Source organism: Lutra lutra, chromosome 17 (genome assembly GCF_902655055.1).
Source record: "Lutra lutra chromosome 17, mLutLut1.2, whole genome shotgun sequence".
Classification (NCBI taxonomy): Eukaryota; Metazoa; Chordata; class Mammalia; order Carnivora; family Mustelidae; genus Lutra; species Lutra lutra.
The window spans coordinates 6,257,094-6,269,516 of record NC_062294.1 but is presented as its reverse complement, the minus strand read 5'-3'; the positions used below and the strand labels follow the sequence as shown (position 1 = coordinate 6,269,516).

Sequence of the window (12,423 nt, the reverse complement as noted above, 5' to 3'; positions counted from 1 at the left end):
GTGGGTGAAAATGGATGAAAATGCATCCAACTTTCTGAGAACGTGTTGTCTCTTTGTAAGAGTTTTGGTTTTTTCCTCTTTTGGAAAGTATGCAAGAGAGAGATCAGAATTGCATTTCTCATATGATTAAGGAAGGAAAAAAAAAATTCAGCATGTGTCATGAAAAGTCTCTTTTAAAAAAATACCACTTTCTCCTCTGTCCTTTCCTGGGTGGTCTCTGGAGGTTCTTGGGGTGGGGGGGTGCTGGTGCATGTCTGTGCTCGGGGAGGTCTCTGTGATGGCATGAGGGTTCCCATCCTGGCTTCTCCAGCCCTATTTCCCCGTCCATGAGAGGGAAGCAGTGGGGTGGCCCCTGCTTCAGGCTGTCAGGGTGCCTGGGACCTCTTCTGGTCTGGCTCTGGCACTGAGGCTAAGCTCTATGCTTGGGAGGACTTCCAGTACTTACCTTTGGTGTCCCAGGTTCTCGGGGCTCGCCATCTCCCCAAACTTGGACGAAGTATTGCGTGTCCCTTTGTGGAGGTGGAAATTTGTGGAGCGGAGTATGACAACAACAAGTTTAAGACAACAGTTGTGAGTAAGTTGCATCCTGGGGGGGATTTGATGTACTTTTATGGTCCGTGGCTTTTCCTTCATCCCTCATACCTGCTACTGTCCAGCTTGGGGTTGGGGGGGGGGAACATAGGACCCCACGATTAGTTGGACAGACACCCAGCCACTCGCGGTGGGAGTCCTGGGCCAAACCCCTGTGCCAGGAAGCTGGGGCGACGGAGGGTGGGCCTCTTTGGGCCCCCCCACTTTATCTACCGCACCCAAGGCTAAGACACAGAGACACAGACAGTGTGGCTGGCCCACAGGCGGCCGTCCAACCTGGGCGATTCTACCCTCCAAGGGAAGGGAGACCCTGAAGCCAGGAAGAAATGGTCAATGTTTTAAGGCCTGGGATCACTGTCCCCGGTAAGAGGCAGCCTGAGCAACAAATCACACGTGTACCAGCTAAACTGACATTTCCCCGGGGGTGGGCCAGGCCCGCAGCTGCCCTTGCTCCAAGAGGCTGGTTCACCCCAATTACTCCAGAACCCACATCCGTTCCACCTTTTCAGAAAGCCAGCCCCACTTCCTTGTCAGCTCCCCACTCTGATCTCTTCTAAACCTCCCCATTCCCTGCCCTCCCACCCCTGCCCAACCGGGGAGCCCAGATGGAAACTGCAGCAAGGGGTGTGGTCCCTCTTCTCCGCTTCCTAAGGACCAGAACTCTGACAGCCGCTTTACCAGGCTTGCTCCTGGAAAAGTAACTATTCTTAGATTTTGGCCTTGATGCTTATTTATAGAGCTGCTAAGGAGATTCAAAAAGCCGAGGGACAAAGGAGGTGGTTTAACCAGGAGGGGGCAGGACCCGTGGAGCCTGTGCTGAGTCTCTATCTCGTTCCAGATGACAATGGCCTCAGCCCTATTTGGGCTCCAACACAGGAAAAAGTGACCTTTGAAATTTATGACCCCAACCTGGCGTTTCTGCGTTTTGTCGTCTACGAGGAAGATATGTTCAGTGATCCCAACTTCCTTGCCCATGCCACTTACCCCATCAAAGGAATCAAATCGGGTAAGTCATTTTAATTAAGAGGTGCGGTCTGGGCTTAGCAGGACTTGTGGTTTGTGCTGCTGGCTTTAGAAAGAATGAAGCAGCATTCTGGTTTTTATGACATTGTTGCAAAAGGGACTGGGTGGCTCAGACAGCTGATCACATAAAGTTTTCTCCACGAGTATGGACTGGACCAGGGAAGGTGGGGGGAGGCTACGCCCTGCGCAGTCAAGCCTCTGACTCCCGACACCCACCGGGCTGGCACTGTGCCCCCGGAGGGAAGGAAAGGGCCCCGCGCAGCTGGGAGGCGCAGTCTCCGATCTGCTGCTTCCCACACCAGCAGAGCTTCACCTTCCTCTTCCATAAAATTGGAACAGTTGACAAACTGTGACATCATTAAATCGGTTAAGTGTCTGCCTTTGCTCAGGTCATGATCTCCGGGGCCTGGGATCAAGCCCCATGTTGGGTTTCCAGCTCTGCGAGGACTCTGCTTCTCCCTCTCCCCCAACTTGTGCTCGCTCTGGCATGCAAACATGCACAATCTTTAAAAACCTGAAAAACAAACTGTGTCCCATCCCCCCCAATGCAGAAAGACCCTCCCAGGGACGGAAAATGGGACACGTGAGCTGGATGTGCTTTGTAAGCGGGGCTGTCCTTACCTTGTCTGGTTTCTTTGCTTTTACTCTCCTGCTGGATTGTGTCACCTTTGACAAACAGGCCCTCGCTCGATGCTGAATTCCCTTTTCCCCCTTCCTTAGCATTTCTGCGGCACAGAGCCACAAGATCATAGATCCTTTTGGAGTCCTCATGAGGTCACTGTTCCCCAAGGATCATTTTTCAAGAGACCCAGATCCCTCATTTTAGTGATTTATATACCCATATAGTCTTTTTTCTTGGTGTTGTTTGGAAATCTCGTGTCCTGTTTCCTTTGTTCTAAACTTGAAACAACAGCTGATATTCCCAACCCTCTGCCTTCCTTAGTGTCCTAAAGCTGATCATTTCCAGCACCTGCCCAGCTAACCCTGGGCCTAGAAAGTGCAGGTCCCTGGGCCTGTCCCTGGGTACTTGGCTCTACCTGGGTGGGGGGACAGGCAGGGGCAGGCTTCCCCAGCTCCTCAGCGGGCACCTGGAGAGGACTGAGCTCAGCTGCTCATCTTACCATCCAGGAAACAAATTCCGAAGTGAAGGAGTAGAGAATTTTGGAGACAGCCATCTTCATCATGTTCTCTCACAGGACACACATGTGAGTCCCTGAAATCCGCTACTGGGCAACCCCTCTTGCGGACCTGGCCCACTCAGGCAGCTACTTTCCAGCGGCGAAGCTGCAGTTCTGTAATGCGCGCTCTTACAGCAGCAGACAGTGAGCCTGGGAGAGATTTCCTTCTATGGTAACTGTGTTCTCAGCCCACGTTCCCCGGACCTACCCTGCCGTGCTGTCAGGACCTCGTTACTGTGTCCTCTGGAGGAGAAGGGATGTGAGCTTTGTAGTTGCTCCTGATGCCTTGGAGAGAGAGGTCAGAGTCGATGCTCCTGCCCATACCTTAACCGACTGAATTGTGGCCATTAATCTAGAAAATGTTAGCACTTAGCTTGAAGATTTAAAATACAAAGAACAGGGGCGCCTGGGGGGCTCCTTAAGTGGCTGCCTTTGGCTCAGGTCATGATCCCGGGGTCCTGGGATAGGGCCACGCGTTGGGCTCCCCGCTCAGCAAGGAGCCTGCTTCTCCCTTTCCTCCACCTCTTTCTCAAATCAATAAAATCTTTGCAATTTTTTTAAAGAGCGGTAGGTCATGGATGATGAAACATGTGACCTTTCCCCCGCTGGGAGAATGGTCGGTAAGGACCTTGTCTTGCTCCTGTGCAATTCCCAGCGAGGCCTGGCCCATCCGTATTCAGGGAAGGCGCGAAACAACCCCTTTTCGCATAAGGCGTTGGGAGTCTTCTGAACTCACAAACTCTGCCCACGGTCGTTAGGGACACACTTAAGCTTCTGAGCCAGATGGAGCCCAGAAAGGAAGGAAAACATCGTTGATTGCGTTTTGTGCCTTCAACTCTTGAATCCTTGCGGCAGTCCTGGGAAAGGGGTTTTATCATCTCTGCCTTTTAAAACACCAGCGCTTTGGGGCCTAGAGATGTTAATTAACTTGCTCAGGGTCACACACCGGCAGGACCAGAGCTGGGCTGCAGACCCGGGAATGTCTCACTGCACACTCCACATTCTTCCTACTCTGAAGGCCTTTGCTACTCTGATAAACCAAATATGGAGCGCGCTTCAAAAGACGTCTCCGTTTCCTTTGTGTCTATGACACAACCCAAACCACCAACAAAAGAACCAAACTGTTTCTGGTGAACTGGGAAACACCTTTCTGCCCTAACCCCAGGATGCATGAAGACAGCTCAGGAAATGAGAGCTGGCCATTGAAAGGAGGGACATGGGGATGGGGCGCACTTCTCCAAATCTGGGGGCACATGCTGCCTGTCGGATCTAAGCCAAAGGGCACTTCCCCGTCATTGGAGTATGCGGGCTACTTCACAGCCTTCCCGAGTCCACGGAGTGCTCAGCAGGCTAGTACATTCCAACAGCCGCTCAACACCTAGATAGACTTCCTCCCCGTTGTCCCCAGACCAGCTCTTACAGATGCAGAATTTCAGGCCAAACAACCAGACCAGCAGACAAGCCAAGACAAATCGCATCACCTAGAAGGGAAGAAGAGAGAGAAGGGGCGCTGGGTGGCTCAGTGGGCTAAGCCTCTGCCTTCGGCTCAGGTCATGATCCCAGGGTCCTGGGGTCGAGCCCCACATCGGGCTCTCTGCTCAGCAGGGAGCCTGCTTCCGTCTCTCTCTCTCTCTCTCTCTACTTGTGATCTGCCAAATAAATAAAATCTTTTTAAAAAACAAAAAAGAAAGGGAGAAGAGGTCAGAAAACTTCACTATTCATGGAACACAGTGTCCTCAAAATCCTCCCGGGAGAGGTCTGACCTGAGAGTTTTATACCCAAACTGTCAGGTATAAAACCGAAGAATGGATGCGTTCAAGTACGTGGCGTTCGAGGATTTTAGGTCTCACAAGGTAGTACTGAAGAAAACAAGAGGGAAAGGTGAGCCAACAAAAGCACTGACATCGAAGTCCAGTAAAAAGGCGATGAGCACTGGACGTTTGAAATTTACACACAATGAAATGCACAGATTTTCAGTGGGAAGACACGGACACCAAGTACTGAGGTCCAGCTCGTGAGACGCCTGCCAGCGCGCAGGAGGGATGTACCCAGGTGTCCACGTCTCACGTGGAGACACGTATCTACACGCCTGTATGCTAGATGGCGGAGTGGGTAAGTGTGGTTAAAAAAACATAGGAAAAGGTTAATGGCGGATCTGTGTGGCTGGCACACAGTGTTCCTTTAGCTTTGCTGTATGTTTGACAACTTTATAACCAAGTCTCCTTTTGGGGAAGAATTACGGTTAGAAAATGAAACACTGGGGCACCTGGGTGGCTCAGTGGATTAAGCCACTGCCTTCGGCTCAGATCATGATCTCAGGGTCCTGGGATCGAGTCTCTGCTCAGCAGGGTGCCTGCTTCCCTCTCTCTCTCTCTGCCTTCCTCTCCGTCTACTTGTGATCTCTCTCTGTCAAATAAATAAATAAAATTAAAAAAAAAAAAAAATGAAACACTATCTAGCTGACCCTTGAACAATGTGGCGGTTGGGGATGTCCATGCCTCAAGCAGTAAGAAAGCCACCTAGGATTTTTGACTCCCTCCAAACCTACTCACAGCCTACGGCTGACCAGAAGCCTCGTAACCGTCAGTTGACACGGACTTTGTATTTTATACTGTATTCTTAAGGTAAGCTGGAAGAGAAAACATGTTCAGACACTTAAAGTACTGTACTTATCGGGAAAAAAATCTGTGTATAAAGTGGACCCACACAGTTCAAACCTGTGCTGCTCCAGGGTCAGCCGTATTTACATGGAATGTCTTATTGAGACAGTGATTCAGCTTACCCAAATTAGGGGAAGGAAGGAGAGAGGAGGTGTGGCCTTGCAAAGGGTACATCAACTTCCTCACCAAAAGCACTGGGAAGGGAGAGAGGGATCAGTCAAGTGATATTGTTCAGGCTCTCCAAGAGAGTAAGAATGATCATCGGACAAGCCCAGACCCGGATGGTGGAAGACAGAGGCAATGGTGCGCGTGCCCTAATGCAGGCACGGCTTGTCCAGGAGAATGAGAAGACAATGCAGGTAAAAGCTTTTGAGACAAACTAGGGCCATAGCATCTCCAAAACAGAATATTAAATGAAAACCATCCAGTACTATCATTAGTGACTTAGAAGAAATCACGACAGTGTCTTGGGAAGACACTGTTAACATGGCTCCTTCTGGAAGAAGGGATTATGAGCAGGTAGGAACGAGACTTCAATTTTTACTATGTATTTGTTTAAGTTAAAACAAGCAAACCAGCCACGCTTTGAGAGGTGTTGTCATAAAGATTTGTGCGTGGGGAAATCAGCTCTACCTCAACCCTCCACTCTAAATTATAACTTAACACTAGTAAATGAGTGTCCTAATTATAAATAGAGAAAGGCTTTCAGAGGAGGATCAGTACTGCTATGGACTGCCACGAGACAGATTTCCTACTATTAGAAATCTTTCAGGATGAACCCCGCCTCCCCTTCCCTGCCCCGCCATCCTATGGTTTGTAAAGGCAGACATGGAGGAGAGGACATAAAGGTGCGTTACTCCTGTGAGTCTTCTGGCTTCCAGAGGACGTAAGGAATTGAACCACAGCTGTAGTCCCTCTAAATGTGTCGTGTTCTGTATGTTTGGATTTCTTTCGAGGGAATGATTTTCATTTCTACACGGCAGAGATCTTTAACTGCACTTTTCTGTGTGGGCCCGTCTGTCGGAGATGCATGCTGGAACGCCCGTGACGAGCCATCAGGAGGGACCCCTCGTTTCCAGAAAGCCCCCAGCATAGGCCACTAACTTATCTGCTTCTGGCACTGGACATGGGATCCCCAGGAACCCTAAGAAAGCTAAGGTCTGATGTTAATGGCCTGTCTTTGCATTACCTTTCCATTCTCTGCTGCAGGATTCAGATCTGTTCCTCTGAAGAACGGGTACAGTGAAGACATCGAGCTGGCTTCCCTCCTGGTTTTCTGTGAGATGCAGCCAGTCCTGGTGAGTGAAGAAACGCCAGTTGGGGGTTCCCTGAGCTGTGTCTGCTGGTGGGGTGGGAGTGGCCTCTGGGTATGGTTGGCTGATGGACTTAAACACCCATTGGGAATTATGGAGCCAGAAATGCCATATCATCAAAGAATTACTCTGTGGTCCCAGGTTTTTCCGCCTAGCATCCTTCCTTCTTGGACAAGGCCGTACGATTCTTTGAGTAGATCATGTAGTTGGAAAGGGTGAAGCTCTTTGGAAGTTCCGTATAGTTTCCTTTCAGCAAGTAGAGTCAAGCCAGATAATGCTTTTCTAGAGTAGTTCATCTTTCCTGCACGCTCCCCCTGCTGTCGGTGGTGGTGGTGGGGGTCCCTTCAGAAGGGCTGAGAGCACCTACCAAGGCAGTGCTGTGGCTTGCGCTGGGGCCGCACGTTCACAGGGCTCGGCTCTACTCTTGTCCTTCTCTTTGCTCCTGAAGGAGCCAGCCACCTTGGTCTTTTTGCCAAGACCTTGAAGCTGTGTAATCTCTCTTTTGATTAACCAGTTTGTGGAGGGTTGATGGGAAGGGCTTGGCCTCGGTGAAGGCAGCAGCAGGCTGGGATAGTTCAGGTCTCGGGTTGCTGTGAGGAGAATGTCTAGATATGTGATTTCTGGAGCTGCACAATCCTCTGAACGGCCTCTCCAACAGAATGAGCCCCACTTGGCATGTGTTTTTGCAAGACCTCATGATGTGGCCCATCCCGTCTTCTAAGATCTTTCCATTTCCCCACCACAGAACTCAGCATGGGCTGGGTGAGTGTGTGGTCACTCCACTTCTCTGTGGATAAACCAGAAAAACCATGGTTCTGGACCCCAGTGGCCTGATGTGGCCTTGGTCATTGGCCCTGGATAGGCATCTTCTCTTCTCTGTTGTTCCTTGGATAGAGAACTCACAGCCTCTAACTTGTTGTTTTGGCTTTAAGAACTAAACAGGGATTTGGAAGTTGCTTATGTGGGAACTTCCAGAATAAAGCTGAGACCCATCCAACGGGAAAGGGAGATGGCAGGGGTGGAGATGCCTTTTAACAGCTGTAGCCATAGTCCGTGCAGTAAAAATTCATGAACTCGACTCAGAGGAGAGAACATTAGGCATTTCTGCATAGCTGTCTGCCTTACACTCAGTTTTTGCAACCTTGATAGTTTTCCACTTCAAAGCATTTTATAAACATTGAAATGGAAAAGATGCAAAGATAAAGACAGACAGACAAAGCACCAAAGGCAGGAAGTGACACTTAAAAGGCATAGTTCTTTGGGGGCCAGAGAACCTCAGTGACAGCCAGAGGCATCACTTGTGTTGGTAGAAAATGTGCTCCTGATGACAAACTTGTGTCTTAAAAGGATAAGGTGATGGATAATGCCAAGTTTTCCATTTTGAAACAAATTCGATATGTCAGTGCTTTAGACTCAGGCAACATAAACGCTTCCATATGAATTGGATAGTCACTTGAACCTTCAATGATCAAAAAAATCACCTTTTGTGATTCTTACCATGATAGCAACGTTCGGTCCTGAAAGGACAACCCAGTTAGTCATCCCAAGACTTAATTAAATGGCTCTTTCGTCAGTTTATCACCAAATAAGACTGAGTTCCTTACATAAGTCCATTAAAAGACCTAAGCCAGATACATTATGTTCTATGAATGGCTACACACAGCCCCAATTGCACCTACTATACAGGTTTATAATTTGGAGGAAGAGATGAGTTGATACAGTAAGCATCTGGTCTGTTTTTGATTCCTTCTCTTGCTAGGCCAATGCCTTAAGTATGATAATACAAATCCATCGGTCCACTTTCTTTTTTTTTTTTTTAAACCAAGAAACAGACTTATTATTTTTTTATAAGATTTTATTTATTTGACAGAGATCACAAGTAGGCAGAGAGGCGGTGGGGGGGAGGCAGGCTCCCTGCTGAGCAGAGAGCCTCCTTCGGGGCTCCATCCCTAACCTGAGCTGAAGGTAGAGGCTTTAACTCACTGATCCACCCAGGCGCCCCACTTTGTTTTTTAAACTCTGGCATTCTTCACAGATCATCCTTTGTGGTGAGGACTGCCCCTTGCTTTTGGGCTGCTGAGCGTACCTTGTATCACAACCAAACTGTCTTCAGACATCATTCCATGTCCCCTGGTTGGCAGAACTGTCCTTGACGAGAACGGCTTTAAGTGAAATTATCCACACTTTTCATATAGTTAACCTCATTTATTAGCACTTAAATGATGGACAGGTTTTTCCGTCGAGTGGTCTCACCCTACGTCGATCAATCATCACTCCTCCAAGCAGGGCATTCATGGAATCCACTTACAAAATGTGATTACCGTCTTCCTCCTTTAATTCAGTTATTTTCTTCGGCTTGATTCCCAGATATGGGACTAATTTATTTTTTTCTTGAGGCTATTTGTGAGAGAGGGGCCGAGCAGGGACAGTGGGGAGGGCAGAGGGATAAGAGTTGACCCTGCGCTGAGTAGGGAACCCGACCATGACCCGAGCGGAAGGCACACACTTAACTGGCTGGGCCACCCACGCGGCCCCGGGATCAGTGTATTTAGCAGGATGGCAAACCTGGAAAACTTGGAACAAGTAAGCTTGAAGACCCCCTGAGCCACAGCAGGATCTGGGATTCTGTTGCCTGGGGAAGGGAATCGGCGTTTCCTCGCTGTGCACATAAAGCCCATCTGCAGGCATTTCATGGAAAAATGATGTGACAGACTTGGTTTCAGATGGGGACGGGGCCGCAGCGTCTAGACATTGCTCTGCAAAGCTGTTGTAAACAACTTGGAAATGTTATAAATAATTTGGTAACACCAGCAGCAGAGAAACTTCTAATATAGTTAAAAGCAAATGTAATTTGTCCAGACGTAAGAACCTTCTGGTGGGGGCCGCCCCCGTGGAGCCCGGCAGGGAGAGAGGGGAGGGTGGGGGGTGCCAAGGGGACCGTGAACGTGCCCAGATCCACTCTCTGAAGGAGTTTTGGCAGAAACAGTGTCTGAGTATGTGCAAACCTCACAGCAGCTGATGGTTTTTAAGCTTGAGTTCCGCATCTGTCACCTGGTCCTCAGGCACTCACGGGTGCCATTTGGAGTTCTGGCCCCACAGCGTGACGTGGCGTCTCTGGGGAGCTGAGCTGGGGTACTGAGTGTGGGGTACACCTGGGCTTTCTCCTTGCCCAAGGTCGGACCTTGTCTTAGTTATTACCATTTCCTCTCTCATGCCAGGGAGACACTGGTAAATGGCCTCATAGCAGGCTCCTCTGACGCACTAATTGATCCAGCGAGGGCTGGCGGGAGTCGAAGGGAGTCCAAGGCTCCCGGAAACTGTCAGTGAGCGCTTCGGGCTCCCTCTCAGGAGGCCACTGACATGTCGCAACTGCTTTATCGGCGCTCAGTCCTCTGCCCTGGGAGCCGTACATGTGGTTTCCAAAGCATCTTTCCAACACCGTTTGATTCTCTCCTACACTGGAGAAGTAGTAAAAGAGAGGCGGTGGCGGGTGACTACTAGATCAGGAAGGGAAAAAACGCCCCCATCTTTTTGAAAGCATATGGACTTGTTCTCTGAAAGTAGTTTCTTTTAAGTGGATGTATTCTATCCAGTCTTGCCATTAACTGAAAAAGGGCTCCCATTCCAATGATTTCCACTGGGGAGATTCAGAAGAATGGGACAGGACAGAGAATGAGAACTGGACTGTGCACCCTAGTCATTGTTGATGGGCAAAGCGGACAGTAACTGGGAGCTCTGGGGACGGATCCTGTGGCAGGTCGTGCCTGGGGGGACTGAGGGGTGCAAAGGCCAGGGTGGGCGGGCTCAGCTGGAAGAGACCAGTGAAGCCCTTTGCAGAAGGGCTCTAGAGACCAGTGGGGGAGCGGCTCCCTGAAGCTGAGCTGGTGCTGGTTTTGGCGGATGGTGACGATTCCCCTACAGTTGGGAAGACCCTCCTTGTGCCTCAGCAGCTAGCCTTTGCCAGTCTGACCCCAAGGAGCAGAGACTCCTGCGCCTGCCACAAAACCCCACCAACCCGATGTGACTGCTCAGCAGACCAGACACCGTGGGACATGGACGAGCGGTACATTGTCGAGAAAATACCCGGCCCAGGGCAGTAAGCGGCAGACAGACCCCGGCAGACACGTGGCATCCGCGGGCGGCAGCCAGAGCTGAGCCCTAGAAGCATCCTCAGAGAACCCGGCCATGCACGTCCTACGGATTTTCAGGAACGTCTCAGGAGAGCACTGAAAAGACGACTTTCTGGAATCTGAAACAAAACCCAGATTCCCTGCCTCCAAAAATTCAATGCATCAACAGAGATCCGCCTTAGTGACCCAAAAGAGAAGAAATGGCTCCCGGCCGGAGCCACAGCACCGGGAAGCCGGCTCGGAGAACAGCCGCGGGACCTCCCTGCGAGCTGCCCCGGAGCCGGGCGGGGCAGGTGGGTAGGCGCCACCCAGGACAGTCACTGCAGGGAACATTCTCGTATTTGCTACTTCAGGGGGTCTACTTGAGTCCCTGGAGGGATGAACAGAAAACACGCCACACCCCGAGTCGCGTTCTCGCACAGGCATCGTTGTTTTATCGTGCTTGGCAGATACGGAATTTTTTTTTTAAACAAATTGAAACTTTGGGGCAACCCTGCGTTGAGCAAGTCTAGTGGCACCATTTTCCCAAAACCATTTGCTCACTCTTGTCTCTGGCACATTCTGGTAAAACGTCCGTTATGGCGATCCTTGCTGTTCGCATGTGGATTACTCCGGTGTACGAGGACCCCGACGGCCTCCGTGTGCTCCAGGGGAAGGAATCAGCGGGGGGAGCCGAGGCCTTACACTTGCCGCGGCCCCCCACACGGCACCGTTGCCCTGACCGCAGCGAGATCGAGGCAGGACCCTCCCCAGGCAGAAAGATGGGCTGGCTGAGCACCTCACGTAATGGGGAGCATTTGGGGGCAACAAGGTATTTTTCAATTAGGATACGTACATTTTTTTTAGACCATGTCCTCGCACACGAAGCAGACCGCTGCAGAGTGCTCGGTATAAAAAGGCAGATGCGCTGGGAAGTCAGACCAATTCAGTGGACTCACTTTATCGTGGTATTTGCTTTCCTGGGGTGGTCTGGAAGCACGCCCAGAGTAGCTGAGGTGGGCCTGTCAAACTCTGGAATTCCAAGGATAAATAAAAAGCTAGACTTCTCGACGTACTGAGTTATCTACGAAGAAAATAAAGCTAACAGCAGACTCGCCCTCTTCAGCCCTAGGAAGACGAAAGAACTCGGTCTGCAGCCGCGCACCTGTCAAGGCAACAGAAATGCAGGTGTGGACGTGCACGGTTTCAAGGTCTGCATTCCCCCACCCCCCAAGGGACACCTCAGGAGAGCCTAGAGGAAGAAAGGGAAATAACTCGGTACAGCTACATTTTATAGTCAAAGTCTGGTTAAGATTTTGTGTCGGTGAATACAAACGTTCCGGAAACAGAAACACACTGTGAGAAATTCTCTTCTAGTCTGGAACTGAAGATATTTAAAGGCATCCTAAAAAGTTCTGTCTTTGATGCCTGGGGGTTCCCAGTCAGCAAACAAAGCATCTCCTGCAAGGAGAGCTAATTCTGCTACTTGGATGTGAAACGAAAATGTCCGCTTAATTAGGACCATTAGAAAACAAACAGGAAGTTGATG

General features: G+C 50.2%; 1 protein-coding gene across 2 annotated transcripts in view; it reads left to right on the top strand.

Moving 5' to 3' along the window:
- The window catches only part of PLCG2 (phospholipase C gamma 2), a 141,305-nt gene that overhangs the window by 113,148 nt on the left and 15,734 nt on the right, over positions 1–12,423 (top strand). For both annotated transcript variants that reach the window (XM_047712188.1, XM_047712189.1), the window contains 3 exons: positions 460–574; positions 1,430–1,597; positions 6,662–6,750. In XM_047712188.1, the coding sequence (XP_047568144.1) occupies positions 460–574; positions 1,430–1,597; positions 6,662–6,750 (372 nt within the window). The remainder of the gene's footprint in view (positions 1–459; positions 575–1,429; positions 1,598–6,661; positions 6,751–12,423) is intronic.